This window comes from Aphis gossypii, chromosome X (assembly GCF_020184175.1).
Source record: "Aphis gossypii isolate Hap1 chromosome X, ASM2018417v2, whole genome shotgun sequence".
Classification (NCBI taxonomy): domain Eukaryota; kingdom Metazoa; phylum Arthropoda; class Insecta; order Hemiptera; family Aphididae; genus Aphis; species Aphis gossypii.
The window spans coordinates 30470075-30490665 of record NC_065533.1 but is presented as its reverse complement, the minus strand read 5'-3'; the positions used below and the strand labels follow the sequence as shown (position 1 = coordinate 30490665).

Here is a 20591-nt window from a genome sequence, read left to right as displayed (position 1 = left end):
AACATATAAAATATCTATATCTATAGTTTAAATATATAATTTAGTCCAAATTTGATTCAAAAAATATCTATAAAAATTAATAACCCACAGAACGAATTTATTCAACTTGTCAGAGAACTTATCTCATCATCGAAAACAAAATAAATTTTATGTAGGTCCCATTCCACGTAGGAATTTCGGGGAACGAGAAAACTGATGCAATTGCGAATCTAAGATAAGACAAAATTTCCCACCAAAGACCTGATAAGCGAAGACCAAAAACGTATTCTTAAAACATGGCAAAACTATTGGGATAGCATTCCCAATAACAAACTGAGGAGCGTAAAAAAATAACTGAAAATAGGGGAAAATGATGCTAATAACGCATCTAGGAGAGAACAAATAATAATAAACAGAGCGAAAATAGGCCACTCCAATATCACCCAATCCTATTTAATCACACCAAGAAACTCAGACCAGCGTATGACACATGTACCTAAGTCACCCCTTACAATTGAACATATAACTATCAACTGCCCCAAATTCTTAGCATCACTTCACCTCCTCAACAATCCTACATTACTCGAAGAAGCCCTCAATCAAGATAGCCAGTCAATATTTTCAAGTTTTTCAAAGTAATTGGTTTAGATAAAAAGTTGTAAATACCTACTACCTACTAGGTATATATAATTGCATATTATGTACTCTGTTTAATTTTTTTCTATTATTATAATATTATATAAATAAATTTAGTTTGTAAATAATACTAGGCTAATAATCTTTGTTATTAAAGCCATATTTTTAAATGAAAAAAAAATTAAACTTATGTTTTAATTTTTTTAATTTCACTATGAAATATATAGTTACTTGTGAGGAAATTTGTATTAAGTTTTCAAGTTTTTCTATAGGGAAAAAAATTATCGACATATTATAGAAAAAAAATTAAAAACAATAAAATTTTTTTTAAATAAATATTCTAAAAATGTTGTCGTGTGTAAAAAATGATATTTTAAATATATGTTATAATATTAATACATATTTAAATTCATGTATTCATGATTATTTGTTTTTTAATTACAATAAAATATCAAAAGTCGATTAAGGAGAAATAGTTATGATATTTTACGGAAGAATATCTGAATATGTAATGTTGAAAAAATACCAACTTTAAACGCCCATAAGAAAAATAATTTGATTATTCGGTATTATTTGGTAGTAATTTTTTTTTAACATAGGATGAATAACATATAAAGAACTTCTTCAATTTTAAAATCTTAGATATGAAAAGTAAAATTTTTATGAATTTCTAACTACAAAATAGTTTGAATATATTTTAGAGATTTTACAAATTTTGTCAAAATTCTAAATTTATACGTTTATAAAAAAATATTTTTTAATTAGTAATTTAACTATTTATGAGGAACCTTGTATTCATATTTTATTGTGTAAATAATAAAAAAATTATCATTTAAGCATTTTTTGTGAATTTTAATTATTTACTATTTTTTATTTTCTAATTACACTTAAAAAGTCGATTTAATTATTTGCATGTGATTGTGAGTAATGTTAAGAATTTTTTAAACGTAAATTGAAACATCATTTATATTTAATTAAAAATTTATAGGATTTAATACAATACATCATAGCATATATAAACAGTAAACACAATACCTACCTATTAAAAATATTTAAAAAATTAAAATCTAGCAAGTACCTACAAATGTTTTAAATGATCGAAAGGTCAAAGTAAAAAAAATAATAATGATAATAACAATAAATTTATGAATTATTGATTAGTCATCAATCAAAGTTTTCTATTTTGGTAATTATTTATTTTAACCTGATTAAAACGTTGGTGCTATCAGAATTTATCAAAAATAATTACAGAATAAAAAATCGTTAATTTTTTTGTGGGATTTGATCATTTTTTTTTTTTGGGGGGGGGGGGGATTAAAATTATTGAGCTGTGATGCGCACATTGTGATTAACTCGCTGCTCTACGCTCCGCCTTATATAGTAACATTAGTACTTATATTCCTCGACTTGATGTGTAAAACCACCTTGGGTAAGCCTCGAAGTTAAAAAATAAAAGTAAAAAAATATTACAAAAAACAACCTTCTAATGGCTATAAATTTAGGGTGCTCGGTAAATTAGTAATATACCTACCGTAATAATATTTCGTTTTTTTTTTATTTGTAAAACAAGTTTTAAAACTTTACCAATTTGTTCATCCTGTGAAATCATTATATCAAATACTACTTCACAGTGAAATTATGCTCTATCTACAGCAGTGCCAGTATGTTAAAATAGATAACATAAGATATAAGTATATTAGTAACAGTGGCTTGTTTACAGCGTAGGCCGACTAGGCCACGGCCTGCCCAATTTTTATTTGACAGTTTGATTTTTTTTATCACAAGTAAAAATTGTATTATTAATATTATTAATATTTATCATTGCATATTATTATCATGATACCACTGATACTAACAATATAAAAAGGTGCTGCACACACATCTATCTACAAAAAATAGAAGAATATCGTTTACTCTATAAATTAATATTAGGTAGGTACCTACTTTAGATTCTGAACGAAGTGATGAATGTATTGATTTTACACTAATGTGTGTTTTTTTTTGTCCATATGCATAACTTGTCGAAATAATTCTTCAATTTTAAACTTCGGGGGGTGGTTTCAGATGGTAAAGTGAATATCCTTGGTGCAATTATAGAAGTAAAAACTAAAAAATTTCCGGTAGTTTTCAAAAAATGTGACTGAAAACCAGTTAAATCGACAAAATCGATTTTTTTTTATAGTTGTAACTCAAAAACTTATCACTGTAAATACTTGAAATTTTCACCAAATGTTTATATTAGTGTTATCTATATACAATTAACTTTTCAAAATATTTTGCCTTTTTTTTTGAGTTCTTTATTGACAGTTGAAATTTTCAATATATCTAAGTATTTATTTTATTTTTTTTTTTTGAAGTGTCGATAAAAAAAATTGGGTCAACAAAAAATTGAAAATTTAATAAAAGGTTTCTTATAAGTTATTTTTATTTTAGTTAAAACAAGTCAAAAATCGTTAGTCACGATTTTTTTATAAGCGTTTAAACTTCAAATATTTACGAATTATGTCAAAATTACGAAAATATACAAGTAATTTCGTAGTTGAAAATTTATTTATGTAAATTTATAAAAAAATGTTTGTATTTATTATATCTAAGAATAAAAAATTCAATACTAACTTATTCTATATCCATAAGTTTTCCTTCAAATGGCAATAGAAAAAACTCAAAGCCTCACAAATCATTATAGAAAAAACTTTATGAGCGTTTGAATTTTAAATTTTTATGAAATCGCGTAACGATAACAATTTATCCTCAAACGACTCAATTTTTGTTATTATTCAAAAAGTATAAGTCCTAATAGTTACTACACTACAGAACAAAATGGGCCTACCTACCCAATTATTTTGTGCTGGACGCGCCAATGATTAGTATATACTATATCTATAATAACTAAAAAGGAATAAGTGTGGGATTAACTTTACTAGGTAGTGGCTAGCGTGATTTAAAATACCTAGTACCTACTATCTATCTATTTGTAATTTTTACTTTCAATAGTTATTATATTCAGTTTAGAGTGTTTAGATTAAATTATAGGAATACCTATTTATTAGCATGTTAGTCATTATTTAGTATGTCGTTTACTCGTAGCAGTCATAGCATTATTCTTATTATCAAACATTGTTATTAATAGTTTCGATTGTTATATCGAAAATAAACTTTGCACAAATAATATTTATCGTTTAATTATTTATATAATCATTTCAAGAAATGTGTATCTACTTGTTCGAATAAATTATTCGACTATTCATACTTCGGCTAGGTACCTACTAATTATTTGAATATTTTATAAATCCAATCACTAATTGGCACTTGCTGAGTGCTGACTCCTTTACTGATCATTGAGACATCGATAAAATATTAAGTTAGTTACATTAATTTGTTTATCGTGATGGGAGAGTGGTTACCTCCATTAATTGGTTGTCAGAATGTATACATTTAAAAGAAAAGAATAATCGTAAAACACATGACACATCTATATAATATTTTATAATAATTTTGCATGCCCATATCGGCGAGCGAGTGCAGACAGACTAGACAGTCAGACAAACATACTAAATATATATTATATAAATAATAATCTATCGGTCGCCGGTCAGTCTGAATCGTCGATCGACGCACTCCGACAACGTACACAAAATAATATAATAAAAAATAGATCGAACAATAAAATAACAAAAATGGTCTCCACGACCCACGGCAATAGCACAGAATATTATACAACAAGTTTGAGCGAGTTTTTTTAAAAGTACCATTAAATAAAGCATACAAACACATAATTTGAAAAAAAAAATTTTCCAAAAAATCGCTTGGGAGCTAAACTAGAATTATGCCATATTTTTTTAAATTACATACTTTTTTTCCTCGCATTTTTTACCGTTAACCGCAAAACTCGCTCCCGGAAGATTTTCCAATATTTTTGAGTTCATGGCTAATGAGTAATGAGTAATGACCATTATAATAGACGTGAGCATTTAGGTAGGAAGATTGTTACCTCCACACATCCTCGTGTCGTTTTTGTTCTTATCAATCTCGTTTGCCATCTATTTAATAATAATATGATAGATAATAAAATTGTTATCAAACATGCCGATTAGCAGTTGTATTTTTCTTATAGTTCATCGTTTCAGGTTTCTACCAAATAACGATGGTCAACTCTGATCAAAATTATACGTTGACATTTTGAAATCTTATCGACGTCAATCGAATTACACCATGAATCAGACACTGAGCCGTTTGGCTTTCGTTAGTCGGGCGTTCGCGAACAATTACGGACATCGGAATACATTCGCTCATATCTGGCCGGCGTTCACGTCTTCTTCAGCACTTTACTCCTACGTGAACACTGAAAATTACAACGCTCATAACGTGATGGTCAAAGATCCTGCATATCGTGCTACGATTGTCAATCCAGACTCGTCTGCTGTCAACTGGCCAACAGCGATTACTGCTCGGCAGTTTCATGAGCTTATCAGTCAGGACTTCAGTGTTAAGACGGCTGACGAACTGTACAAAGACTTTATAGCGATCAGCTTGTACGCTAAGGGAAAAGACTACCGACTAGCTGATACGGTGTATGATGGTCTTCGGGACCGTCTGATTAGTGTCCTGCCCCAGATGACTGATGAGCAGCTGTCAACCATGTTGACCCTCATACCATTGTGGGACACCAAATATGCCAAGGATCCTGTCTACCATCGTCTGTGGTCTGAGTTTGACCGACAGTGCATTGAAAGGCATAGGCGTTGGACTCTTAACAAGCTTTTGCTGTTTATGGACCATTGGTACTTGATGAGGCTGTCTAGACTGAGTAATTTTGTTTGGATGGGTGTCAGGAAGTTAGCACGTAAGCCGTCAAGGTAAATACATTGATAAAAAATTTTGTATTCTGAAGTAAAATGTTTTTCATTAGTAAATATTTAATATACTGTGATATAGTAATTAATTTACGATAATACAATTTATTACAAATTGAACACTTGATATATATATCAAGCTAGACTAGCAGTTTCTTAAACTTTTGGTTCACGCATTCCCTAAAATAAAAATAAAAAATAATCATGCCTCCTTTGAATTAATGAAACAACAACATTTCCTTATTAACATAGTGTATACAATGTTAATGTTTACCACGTGCGTCACTACTGAACTAGACGATAATATTAAAACAAAAATTTGTTTCTATAATATATACATGGTAATATTCCTATGTTTTATTTAATCATAAAAGCATCTATGAAACTACAGATCATAACAGTTTAAGTATAAAAAAGTTAGTTATTGGTAGATAAAAATCAATGTATTAAAATAATTTGTATGTAGTGTAGAAACATTATAATTAATTTTAAGTTTTTTACTATATTTTTAAAATATAAATTAAAATAATAAATTTTAATATTTCAGATTGACTCCCAAGCAATTAGTTCAGATGATGTTTTATGCTAACACAAGTAGAAAGTTTTTGCCAACATTACCAATGTATGATATTGAACAAGAAATATGTGCTTATTACAACGATTTTAATATCAATGAATTGGGCATAGTGTCTTTAGGATTCTTTAAAACTCAAACCCCTATACGTAATCAGGAGCTTGTAAAAAATCTGTATAACTCTGTTATTAAAGAAATTGAAAACATAAATAGTATAGAATTGGCTGCATTTTTAAAGGTTAGTAAAATTATTATTCTTTAATGATTTAAATAAAAATTCTATACTCTATTCAATAAAAGAATGTACAGCTGCCCAACAAAATTCTAGCTTTAGGGTTTTCAATAATCGGTATATTACAGCAGTGTATTATCTTTAATATTGTGCATGCATCACAATCAATTCCTAAAATATCTCTGTTAATAGCTTCTTTTACTTTTATAAAATCATTGTTCTTTTCCTTTTATTCATTTATTTTTATTTTGTTGGATACCATCAAAATAAATATTTGTATAATTATTGACAAAATAACTTTTTTTTTCTTTAATATTATAATTATTTTATAAAATCTATTTATGAATTAACACTGCAGTTAAATATTTAAACTAAAATGTTATTTAATACTTCAATTACAGGCGTAAAATAACTTACTATTAAAGAGATTTACTTAATAGTTTGATGTTTTTAAAACCACTTTGTGTTTTAATTGATCTTGTCTTATATTATATGTATTATTTATTAGTTATTATTCATTAGAACTGTGAATTTAGTGCACTAAACTAAAATAAAACACAAAATGTGCATGAACTTATGAACATGTTGGAAAAATGCAGTTATACATAATAAATTTGATAACATAAAATCATAATTGTGTTTTTATAATTTATTTATTTTTATGGCTTGAATATATTCAAACAAACAATATATATTAGAAACTAAATACAATTTATGAAAAATATTTTTAACATTTGAAATTGATAATATTTTTATATTTAAATATTATGTGTTAGTATACAACTGGAAATCCATTAATTATTTCCAACTATTCAATAATAATAATATTTATTTATGGAAAATATATAATATCATTACCCTTCGTAATTATAAACATTATGTTTCTCTAAATAAATTTTTATTTTTGTTTAGATATTTAGATATTGCTCAAGGCATCAGCATGCTGATTATATGTACAAATTAATGGATGTTTTAATAAATAAAGTCGATGAAGTACAATTAGTATGCTGTGTTCATATGGCTCTATTGGGTACTAATTTATTGATTAAACATGAAAACCTTTTGAAAAAAATATCACAGCGCATAGTTGATGAAATATCTCTAGCTAGAATTAAGGTAATAAAAAAATATAATAATTATCTGAATAAATATATATAATAATTTTTTTTTAAGGATTTAGAAAGAATAACTTTGGCTTTAACTATGTTGAATTATAATCCACAAACAACACCATGTATATTTGAGATGATTGTTAAGGAACTCCAGAATGATACAAGAAATGTTGAATTTGAAGAACATCCTAGATGTTATATTTATACTTTGTCATACTTAGCTGTGAACAGTATTTATCCTAAAGATTGTATTTCAAAAGCTTTAAACATTGAAACTCTTCATAAATGTTTTGGTAAGTTAAAAAAAAATATCTGTATGTATAGTACAATAGTACATATATACTAACATACATATAAGGAATCTTCAACAATATTTTTTTGAATATTCATATTATTTTTTTTACTCAATATTAATTTAAGTTACTGAAAATAAAATAAAGGAATAATATCCCTACCATTAGCAAACAACATTTTTCTTAAATATAAAGTTTTTTAGCATTTCCAGAATTTACAAACTGTGTTTTCTATTGTTACTATCACTAATTTATATTTTTAATTGTGAGATAATAAAATAAAAATAATAAATAATGAATTATTAATTAATAATTTTACATTTTTAAAAATTTCAAAATTAAGAAAAAAATTACATTAGTTATAATATTGTATTTAAGTACTTCATACTTAATTCTAACTTTAATTTGTAATTCTATCCTTAAGAGTGAATTAAGAAGTATTCATTTAATATGGAACATTTATTTTGCTTAAAATTTATCTAGCTGTTTTTTTTTTTTTGAGAAATAACTTGCCAAGCTTAGCTGAAAAGGCAGTCACTCTGAACACGTCTCATGAAAACAATACTTAATATTCTTTTTACCAAAAAATTAATAAATTAATTTTTAAGAAATTTGTATGTATTAACTTTCTATCAAATGAAATGATTATTATTATAATATGTTTTGGAGTTAATTTTTTTCAACTGTTTGTACCGTCTTAGCTTCTGTAAACTGCTATTTGATACATTTTTATTTTCATAATAGTTGTTAAAATCACTATCTATCATTACTTTTTACAAATAAATAGTACCTTCGTTTTTATGTCTAGGTGTATGGACTGTCTTTTCTTTTTTCAGTAGATCTTTCTAACCTTGCTGTTTTCTATCTTGTACCAATTTTGTTTCAATTAGTATATTTTAATGTATATTTTGTTTTAGATTGCTATTAGAAATGATAAATACTTGAGATACTTTCTGTTATGTTAGTGTATAATATAAAGAATTAATTAGTGTCTTAATTTATTTAATTACTTCAATTTAAATTTCTCAATTAAAATACATAAAAACTAAAATAAAAATAAATTAACTTAAGTTAAATGAATTATATACCTAAATTTTAATAATTTAAACCTTATCTGAAATATTTTAATAAATTATGAGTATAACTAGAGTGATACAAGAAAACATTATACTTTATTAAAAATTTAAAAAATAAAGTTACAATTATAGTTATTTTGTTAACTAGCTTTAAAAACTATGTTAAGTAATAATTAAATAATGTGTAATAATTTTAGGAAAAAGATTATCCAGATTTAATATATCACGTGATATTGTAAGTTTAAACAATAGTGTACTTATAGAATGTCCTGATTATTCTGGTTCGTTATTACCAGATACATTGAAAGAATCTTGTAATGAAGTAAGTATCTATCTTTATCCATACAATAACACATAGTTACTTATTTTATTATCAACATAAATCATTCTGTACATGTTATTGTACCTAAATTTAAAATTATTTTAAAATTAAATTATCAGATAACTATTCTTTCATTTAAACATTGAAAAATTATTTTACAAGATATTATATGTATATCATTTTTTTTTTAGACATTCAATAACGTTAAGAGAAATATGACATGTTATTAATTATAATAATTTATGATTTTAATATTTAATTATATATTTATTATAAAAATAAATTAAATATTGTTAGTATTATATTTAAATAAAATATGTTGTCTAGTTTAAAATTAAAATATCAAACAATTTCAATTCTTAACCACTGATGAACCTAACATACAATTGGTTCTCTTGAACGCTAATTTGCTTTGTTGTATGTCTGCAAGAAATTAACATCACATGTGGATTGCGGGATTTTAATTTAAAATGTTTGCTAAATATATATTTAAATTTTCAAAAATAAAAGTTCAAAATTTAATGTGATTTATTAAAAATAAATACTTCTGATTTAACAAATAGTATAAAATATATCTGTATTATAGCAAAATAATTTTTTGAATTTGAAATTATATTTAAATATTTTGTATATTTAATACAAATATAATTTAATGTATATCAAAAAATATTTTAGTAGTCATATAGTATTTGTTGTTACATCAATAAAACATTATCTTAATCCTTTAGTATTTTTAAATTCATAGATTGTATTTTTATTGACATTCATATTCAAATACTATGTATGTTATATATTTTTAAAATTAATCTTTGTAATAATAAATAATTCTTATTTTTTATTTACTCCTATTAAAAGCAGACCACAATATTATCTATATTTATTATTTAAAAATAATAAATTCTAATATTTTTATTTGTGTTTTCCATTTTAAGCTTATTGTGTTATGTATTGTAGCATTTAGCATGGCATATACCTACTTCAAGTACTGTGGCTAAATTAGGTGCAAGTGACAAGAACTTTATTAAACTTTACAAAGAACTTCTAAGCCTATTCAAAAATGAGGCTTATTTACACGTTTGTTACCCTCTTCCTCATCATCCAAAATCTGGTAATGTTTGTGTGTTTAATTTCTAATGTAATTTTAAATTTTATTAATTTTCCTTTACTATATTTCTAGATATATTATTTTGCATCAATACAAATGGTAAACCAGTGCCTATTCCTGAAACAATGAAAAATAGAACTGTATTGAGTGATTTTAAGAAACCGCCAGAACTAGGAAAATGGTTTGCTATAACAGCTCTTGTTAGAAATTCAGTACTCTATTATAGTAATGAGTATAATGGTTTAACATTGTGTAAAATCAGACAACTTAAGAAACTTGGCTATGAGCCAATTTTGGTAAGATTTGTGTATACAAAATTGTTTAGTATTATGATACAAATAATATTGATTGATATCTGTACTTCAATAATCCTACTGTGCATTTTCTCCTTAACAGAACAATTTATAAACAAATACAACATTGAAATTAAAATACAAATTTTTCTGTTTATTTTAACTTTTGTTTTAAAAAATTGTTATACTTTTAGGTTTCTAATTATATTTTGCACGTCTAATGATCAATATTAATGACTCCTGAAAACTAACTTGTGTACATTGTACAATGTACAATGCAATGGAAATTAATTAGTTTTTGCTATATTTGAAATAAATCAATAAATTATTTATTAAATCTAAGTCTTACGTTTTAAAAATTAAAATAATACTTAAACCTTCATATTGCTAAAGCAATTTATTTTACAACATAATTACTATAGCAATAAAATGAATAATTTAAAGAACAATATACATTTTAAAATACACAATCTCCAATTAATATTATTGTATCCCTGTAGGTATATAAATATTAGTAATTATACTATAATTATAATTTTGTATATAGTTTATTAATTGTATGGTTTTAAATATTTATTTTACAGTTTACTGATAGAGAGTTGGGAACTGATTATGACTTTCAAACATTCATATCAGAAAAATTGAAGAGCCATGGAATAACTTTTGATTAAAAATATGTACTGCTTAGTTTTTATTCATATTTAAGTTATTAATTAGTTGCTTTAGACAATTGCAATGTAACTTACATGCATTGTTTTTTACAATAATAAATATAATTGTTGAATAATTTAATTATGACATAATTATTAAATATTATAAGAATAACCTTGTTATTATTTTTATTATTTGTTGAATTGATGCTAAGTAATTAAAATGATTTTTTACAAGTATAATATTATAGTACTTACTTAAGTATAATTAATGTAATTATTAAATGAATTTGAATAATTGAAGTATTTAAGTGCACTTTCAGAATTCTCAATTGTAGATAAATCAAACTGACTTATGCTTAGTGACTTATTTCTTTTAAGACTTAGTACTTATGCTTGACATCTTTTTCAAGTTTTGATCAAGACATTTTCAAAATACGTAATTATGATTTTGGTATAATTAACAAGATTTTAAAATTGTACACATATTTCACTTGTTTATAAGCAAGACAGAATATATTTCAATAAATACTTAAAACAAATTTAAGAAAAGATGTCAGACAATTTTGTTGTTTTTATAGATTTAAAATTGGACCAGCCAAAGGTCTCATGTTTTGTCATAGTGGAAGAATATTTCTGTTATTTCTGTTCAAAAAGTAATTTTTCGTATGGCCATAATTTTATTTGATAAATGAATGTGTGTGCGAGAATTGATATGGTTTGCTGGTAAGGTGTAAACGCATACACATTAACTAGCTTCATCATAATATTCATAATGAATTGCCTATACAATGCTCCTTAGAATATGACAAACTAGAACCCCCTAAATAGAATACTTATATAATAAAATTTTTTTTAGTAATTTATTGAAAATTGAAATATTTTTTGTTATAATATTGTACCTATGAATTAATCTTGATCTTCATTAAACAATTTTATACTGAATTAAGAATATTAAACTTTCTTAACTGCACTTATATAATTTTTAAATTTGAGATATTTCACCAATTTAAAGTGAAATATTTGATATCCATAATAAAAAATTTAATACCACAATACAAATCATTTATATAACCTTTAAAAGTAAACTTATTATAAAATTTGAAATGTATTAATGTTATTAATTATGATTTATTGAGGTTAATACACTTTAAAATTATATTATATCTACTATATTGGAATATTTTTGTTTACAGTTTAAAACAAATGCAGATATCTTATTTTCTGGAAATAATAAAAATATTAACATTGGTTTATAATTGTAGCATGTCTCAGACTGTCATTGCATTCGTGGTTTAAAATCCAATGAAAATATTTATTATGTCAGGAAGATAAATTTGACTTGAATGTTAAACATTATTAATCTATTTTTCAACAATATAATTTATCCAACTATTCCAAAATTATGTAGACACTTGAGTTGCGAATTTTCTACATTTTCTTGAAAAAAAAAATGTATTCAAAGTAATTTACTTTTCATTTATGCATCATACTGATTTCTTTAATATTAATTCAAGTCTAAAGGTGAAGATTTAAACAAAAAATTAAAAAATCTTAAGATTTTTCTTATATTTTTACAAAGTTCAGTCAATACTTCAGCATCAATGCATCAAACAGTTTTCATCCATATGTATTTATAAAGTTCAAAAGTTATTTAGACACTTAATCTTTGAACAATATTATAATAAAAATATATACACACGAGTAAAATATAATGTGTATTGTGTATCTAATAAAGAGATTACATTTAGGAAAATATAATAACTATAAATTAAAAAATATTTTTATTCTTTCAAGTAAGAAAATTAAATAATAAAGAAATATTTAAAAGTTTCAAAAGATTAATCAATTAATGTACCTAGATGTTTAATAAAAAATAATGTTTTTTTCGTGTTTATACTTTTTAGTTTTAATAAATGCATCAAGTTGTTAAATAACTGAACAATCGTAGAATTATTTGTTTTTTCTAAAATTCCCGAATAAATTAAACGTTTTTACCGGACCTATGAACTTCCAGTGATCCAACAATAATATTGCTTACATACAACTCATCTACTTATATAGAAACTTTCATCAATATTGGAAACCATATTTTATTATTTCTTATGTATTCCCAGATTTGGTCTATTGCATTCGTACAACATTGGTTTAAATAATTAACTCATCTGATTGACTCATCTGGTATATGATGTTGAATATATTTTTCCAAAAAAATTCTGAATTATCCGTCGGAACATGTCGGAATTTAATTTTTATAATAGAATAGTAGCTGATAAAAATATCTGATAAAGTTTTTCATTGGATATTTGGATGATAATTTTTGTTTTTGTATTCGAAAAAATGTTTGTATTATTGATGGCTTTATGTTGTATAATAAATGTTTTTGAGTTATACTAGTTATGTCCCGATTTTTTTCCACAGGTAGGTTAAAAATAACATTTTTGATTTTTATATTATTATTGTTGCAGTTGAAGTTGCCTATAACAATTGGTAATCGTAAAAAATAAAAAATATTATGATATCAGTAAAAATTTAAAAGATGACTATTTTATGAATTCAAATCTTCAATTTTTTTTTTTGTTTAATTGAAAATCTGTCATTTTTAGTCTTAAATAAATAGTTTGTTTTTTTTTAAATTGAGGGTGTTATGCGGTTTTGTGAATGCTTCGTTATTTTGTATAAATATAAATATGTAACTTTTTCAGAGCCAATGAGTTGAAAAATGTTTGGATGGACATTATAAAACATTAAATTTAGATTGAAACGAAAAGTTTCACAACTATTGGTTATTAGCATAATAATAACCAATGATGAATTTCTGCAAATAGTGAAGGCGGGAAACATAACGTAACATAAATAAATTATCAAAATTTAAACACAATCGTTTATACTAAATCGATAATACTAAAATAATTTATAATAACCAGTATTTTTGCCTCTCCTTATAGCATTTCTCATTGCTGTTTCGAAATCAGCAATGGTTTGTTGAAAATATCATAGTAAGGTAAATGGTAATTCTAGCAATAAATAATTCTAATCCTCGTTATTATCGTCGCGATTGTCTACCATCAGATATCCAGATGTGTAGGTTAAATTGCCTAATCAACAATTTTCAGATACGTTTATTATTGGTTTTGTTTTTGTGTTATTATAATCAAATTTTATGTTTATAATTTTAAATCGATAATTACATATTTGATAAATATTTGTAATACTTGATTAATATTAATTTATATTAAAAATACCATACAACACGTATTCACTTTTAATTATCTTTTCATTCACTAGTGTCTACTGTCTTGCAGTATAATGAAACGCCAATGAGATCCTTAACTATTTAAATAAATTAATTGCGATATTCACAGAGTGAACTGATATATGTATACATATATGTATATGTTGGGTGACCATAATATTATAATACGTAGGTACGTCTTATCTGTACTTGATAAAGTTTTATTAGTTTGCCTAGTTAGTACCTACAGTAATTAGTTCAGCAACCACTTTAACATTGCCCATTGAAAATCTTTTTTATAAATTATTATAACCAACATTTCCTATTTTATACGGTTATTAATGTTATTCAATAGAAAATAACAATAATTCCTACATTCTTAGATAAGTAACTAAGTAACGTTAATAACCGGCAAATATCGTTATTTTACGATACCTATAACATCATTTATCAAATATATATTTTATAGCTGTCCACACATCGTAGCACATTGTTGTTTATAATAATGACATCTCCTGTGTGTTTCAAACTTTGTTCAAGTCGTTAATATAGCCTATACATAGAAGTGGACACGAACGTTTACGAATGACGAATACAGTTTAACCAACTTTTTAAAACTTATCTCATCATTAACTGACATTATGAACATTATTGTCAGCCTCCTACCCACCTGCGCTATTATTTCGTTCGTATTTGCTTGACGTTCTTTCTGACTTATATTTATTTTTGCTCGGCTTCTAAGGACCGAAGCGTGATATTAAATAACCTTAAATCTTCCTAAAAAAATTTGACTATTAAACGAAACAAGATTTTTTCAAATCAGATTGTGGTAGTTCTACTACTATTTCCTTTATTCATTTCTGTACTATAAGTCGCCTCCTATACTAGATACAATATTTGTAGATTATATAATGCTCGTTGTCATCATTAAAAACCAAATATATTTTGAATAGCATGATATCATTATAGGAAGTAATGCATATCACGTAGCTTTATTTTTCAATATAAGTTCTAGTATTATACCTGGTAAAGTGGTAAACCGTTACCTCAAACAGTTCATCGTTGATGCTCATCACTTCAAATAGGCTATTTTATACCTACGTATAGTGATGTTATGATTACTATTGTTTCATTAACGATGGTATAAAATACAAATAAATAAATAAATATATAAATATGATTAAAGAGAATAAAAGATATTATGGGGAACTAAAGAAAATCATTGATGGCTTAGCTACTATTAAAATTAGTACCTGAATTGATATTGACTATTTATGTAAAAATATACGTAGCTTATTTTAAGTCTTAATATCAATAAAGGTAGGTGTACCTACTGTACCTTTAATATAAGTTAACTAACGATTTTCGATGTTTTTATAATAATAATTAAATGCCATTATTACCTTTGCACCTAATTAAGTATTCAAATTTAAACTATTGTAAGTAAATAACTGTGGAGAAAATACGTAAAGTAATCAATCAATTTATGATTGTAAAATTAAATTAAAATAATTAACTATGTTTGTCAGTTATTTTAATATGATGCCAACAAAATGGTTGGCAAAAACACCTTATTGTTTTTACACTTTATAAACAACCAAAAATAAATATATCTATTTACTCGTAAATCAATTGTTGACACATTTTACAGGAGTTTGTACTGTATAGACATATAGTGAAACTTTTGTTAATGTGCACTTCTCAATAATAGACATGAAAGATTTGGTGTTAATCAATTTTTAAATCTACAATGCTATTTATATATTGGCAGTAATATTCACATAGACGTCTTGAAAATCCTGATGAATATCTTAAAAATAATCAAATAATATAGTTTCCATATGGTTACCTATAGTATAGGTACCTAAGTGTCATAACTCATAATAATTGTACTTTCGTGGTTTGTTTTATTAAAATTATGTTACACATGTACAATTTTCTTGCATAGTTCACTTTTCCTTTACTAAAGCACAATAATTTGAAATAAAATATATTCGTTAGTAAAAGCGTGATTACATATTGAGAAAAAATATATCCACGAACATTTTTCACCTGGCCAATAATTCTTGACATCTTCACATCAAGGTCTAACCCCGATGTAAAGGTATTCTAAATATAAACATACACAGTTCAAATTTTATTATATTTACAATCACAGGTAAAATTTTTGTAATACTGAATACAGTAACAATTTTTAACATATATTGTATCTTAATTATTACAGGAAATAAGATCTATAAACTAATGGATAACGTTTAGAGAGAGAAATCTGGGGACCAGGTGAAGTAATAATAAGTTAAACAAAGTAGGTAGTTAATACAGTGGGTCTAGTGTTTACAGCAAAATAAAAAAAAATGTGTTACAGTAAAATAAATTATTTAAGTAACTATTGTTAGGATTATCAATATTATTAAAGTAGGTTCCCTCATAATATTATTGTTTATTGATTAATTAAATAACGATAACTTATCAGGTTTGTACCTGTGTTTTATGTACGACGTCTGTTCCAAAAATACGCGGACCACCGTCATAAAACAAAATTTACTTTATATTTTATAAGTTACATGTCTGAGTCCCTTTTAAAGTACCCTTCTTTTCAATGCACACGCTTATCCCAACAGTGTTTCCATTTGTTGAAACAGTCATGGAACGCTTGTTTTCTAATGTTCTTCAACTCTTTTGTCACATTTGCCTTAATATCTCGTTAAATGTCCATGGTTGATAACGGAATACAACATAGGTAAATAGATAACGTAGAAGTATAGACTCTTTCTTGGTAATGATTATTGCTAGAAAGCCATCGTAAATTAATTGAAAGGCTTTCTGAGCAACAATCAAAATCATTTAGAGCTAGGGTTTACCAATTGCAAGTAATTAAAACGAAAAAATGTTCTTTTGGCTATTTCTTTTGAAAATCACAAAATATCTGAAACAAAATAAACACTGTAATAAATTTATAGGTAATTTTGATCACCTTTTAAAATGTATATTAAAAAACTACTTAATAATAAATTGCAAGTAAAATACCTAATATTAATGCTAATAATTAAAAAATTAGAATTTACTCTGTATGGTTAAAACGTAGGTACCTATATTATAGGAAATCATCACTTAATATTTAAACAAATATTTCTGAATAATTTTTGAAACGATTGATTATAAAAAGGTGTAATACAATAATATTAATATAATACTCCAACCTATAATACCTAATTGCTTTTTTGATTTGATTTTCTCGTGGTATTAATAAACAATAAACATATATGAGTGTAACTTTTTTTTTATTTATTAGAAATATACAATTTGTAAATCTATTTAAATTTTACAATAATAAATAAGAATAGTATAGCTACCTATGTACATGCGACTGCTGCAACTTATGTAATAAACACGAGTTAATGGAACATAATATTTAAGTAGGTATATGAACGTGGAGAATGAGTTAAAAGTAATTACCCAGCAGTAGCACTTTTAAAACCTTTTACATACAACACTAAAGTGTTGTAGTAGATTCTAATAATAATTCTTAATAAGGATCTGTTAAAATTCACACATGTCCTTGGACTTCGGGAATTTAAAATTATTAAACGAAACAGTGATTTTCCGCAGAAAAAAATATTAAAACAATAATTTTTTAACTATTAAACTAAGTTTGAAATAAGTTATGAAATTTTACATATTATACATTGAAAATGTTTATTACTATATTATGTGATTAATTCTATTATTTAAAATGCTCAAGTGCTCGTTTAATGTTAAGTATTATCACTATTATATCTCAATATGTTTTGATAGCTTTATGTTTATTCATTTGTTACTGATATTTCAATTAAATTTTTCTGATAGTTACAAATATTAAAAAATATCTGATATTGCAGATTTTCTTGCTTAATAGAATATTATCAACCCATTAAGTCATTAACATTAATATAATTTCAACGACTAGATTAAAATTAATTAATTAATATTAGATACAATGTTTGAAAATTATTGTACATTGATAATAATGATGTACCGGTAAGTGATAAATGAATTTTATTTTACCTACTATTGTTGCGTTTAATGTTTATTATATACCTATCTATATAATAGTGTATTTGTGTATCATGCACATCATATAGATAAGATATTCTGACATTCAATAAAAAGAGAGGGGATGTTCATGGAATCATGATCAACCGATGTGAATTATTAATTGTTGCTCAATTTTTTATGAGAATAGAACATACAATCTAAGTTTCTACTAATTATTAAAACCAAATACTTGGTCGTCTAACTAGGTTCCTACTTTTTTGTGCTCAAATAAACAAATGTATTTATGTGTTTGTTTTAACGTTCTTTTCAAATTAAATAAAAAGCAGTAAATACTGAATTGGTATCAGTGTATCAAATTTATAGATATAGTCGTACAAAGAAACAAATACCTATTACCTACCTATTAAAAACTTTGTTTTTGCCATTTTAGAGTGATACAACTAAGTATACAAGATAGCACTAAATTAATAACATTATACCTTATGCTTACGATAAATAAGTTTGTTTCAATATTTGACTGTAAAATAAGTGATGTAAGGAAATATAAGGAAGCAATTTATTTAGTGTTGATTGTTATTAATAAAGTGTACCTAGTGGAAATATAAGGTAAACATACGAATGTCTTTATTCTAGTAGGTATTATTTATTTATATAATAAATAGAATAGGAACACAAAAATGTCAACAGATGTTTAAAAAAAAATAGATTGCATTTTCCTAACAAAAGTAATGTTAAGTTACTTCCAAAGTTTTTGAAAGAATATAGGTAATTGAGAAAGTTCTCAGTAAAATATTTAATTAGTAACATTAAACAAATTCTCTCAAGTCGGCAAGTCGCTATTCTAGTTTTCTGAAATGTAAATGAGTGAAAACAAAATGTATGAGTAATTTATGAAACGTTAATTGATTTAAATAATTTAAATTATCCAAGAATTAGTAAATAGTCTATTCGTTAATAGTTTTGAATCCTCTGTAAAATATGTATATTGAAATGATACTTAGTGTATTTTTAATTAGATAATGAATAACAATACCACGGCAATAGATTATTAAATCATAGGTAATCATATTTATATTATATTTTTAAAATCATAAACAAACAACTTTTTACTTAAAAAATAAAAAGTATTTTAATACAAAAAAAAACTTGAGGTGTAGGATCTATGGCGGGACAAATTTATGTCAAGACTTCAATAAAATATCCTACGGATATAAAATCTAATGTTAAAAAACAATAAACAGCACAAAAATCTGAATAAAAAAAAATTTAAAAAGGATTATTTAAAAAAAAAAATACATGCATGTTTGGGGATAATTTCTAGTGGCTATTTTTTAAAACAAAACCTGTATTCAATCAAATTAATGTAATCAAATTAAAATCAATTTAGTCGCATTTACCGGTAAGCTTAAATAGTATCTAATTATACAATTGGCACTATACTATCACAACGGTGACATTCGATAATAATAAACGATTAAAAATGTATGTGACTAAAAAATTCGTAAAATATGAATTAACATAGGTAGTCTAAAAATAAGCAAACACGTGTACTAATGTTTCAAAATATACAAAAATCACTTAAAATGTAAATATAAGTAAATAGTTTTTTAATAATATACTCATTAGCCAATAGTTCATTACAATCTTAGTTTTAATATTACAAATTTTACGAATTTTGATCATAGCTGTGTTTAACGTTTGAAAAAAACTAAGACTAGGTATTGTTTGTGTCTAGAATAGATCTCATTGCTGCATAAAATTTTAAAATTTTACATTTGAAACAGTTGTTGCATTTTGCAGTCAGTATTACTTTTTAAAATTTTCGAACTAGCAAGATTTGTATATACGGAAAATGAGGTGAAAATAACGAATCTCACAAGAGGTTCTAAAAAATTTCTAAAACGTGGGACTTAGATTCGTAGTCTACACTAAATATTAATCAAGTCTATAATACGATGAAAATTGTACAGATATTAAAAATATTATGTACGAAGTACCCTTAACTAATGATTTTGTTCGTTTTTATATGTATATAACGTATACTGCGGTTTCATTTATTAAATTTAAAATTAACTTAAAATTATAAAATTAAATTAATAATCATTTTCAAATATAGCATTTATTTCTCCTACATCCAAGATGAAAACGTGACATACTTGATTTAAATAAGTTGTAATTCACTGAATACACTATAAA

General features: G+C 24.8%; 1 protein-coding gene across 1 annotated transcript; it reads left to right on the top strand.

The window, feature by feature from the left end:
- The first annotated feature begins 4693 nt into the window (after positions 1-4693).
- On the top strand, positions 4694-11317 carry LOC114123252 (FAST kinase domain-containing protein 5, mitochondrial). The gene is made up of 8 exons (XM_027986155.2): positions 4694-5471; positions 6016-6280; positions 7187-7390; positions 7448-7679; positions 8953-9077; positions 10032-10185; positions 10255-10478; positions 11060-11317. The coding sequence occupies exons 1-8, from the start codon at positions 4828-4830 to the stop codon at positions 11144-11146; spliced, it is 1935 nt and encodes a 644-aa protein (XP_027841956.2). The 5' UTR covers positions 4694-4827; the 3' UTR covers positions 11147-11317.
- The last annotated feature ends 9274 nt before the right edge of the window (positions 11318-20591 follow it).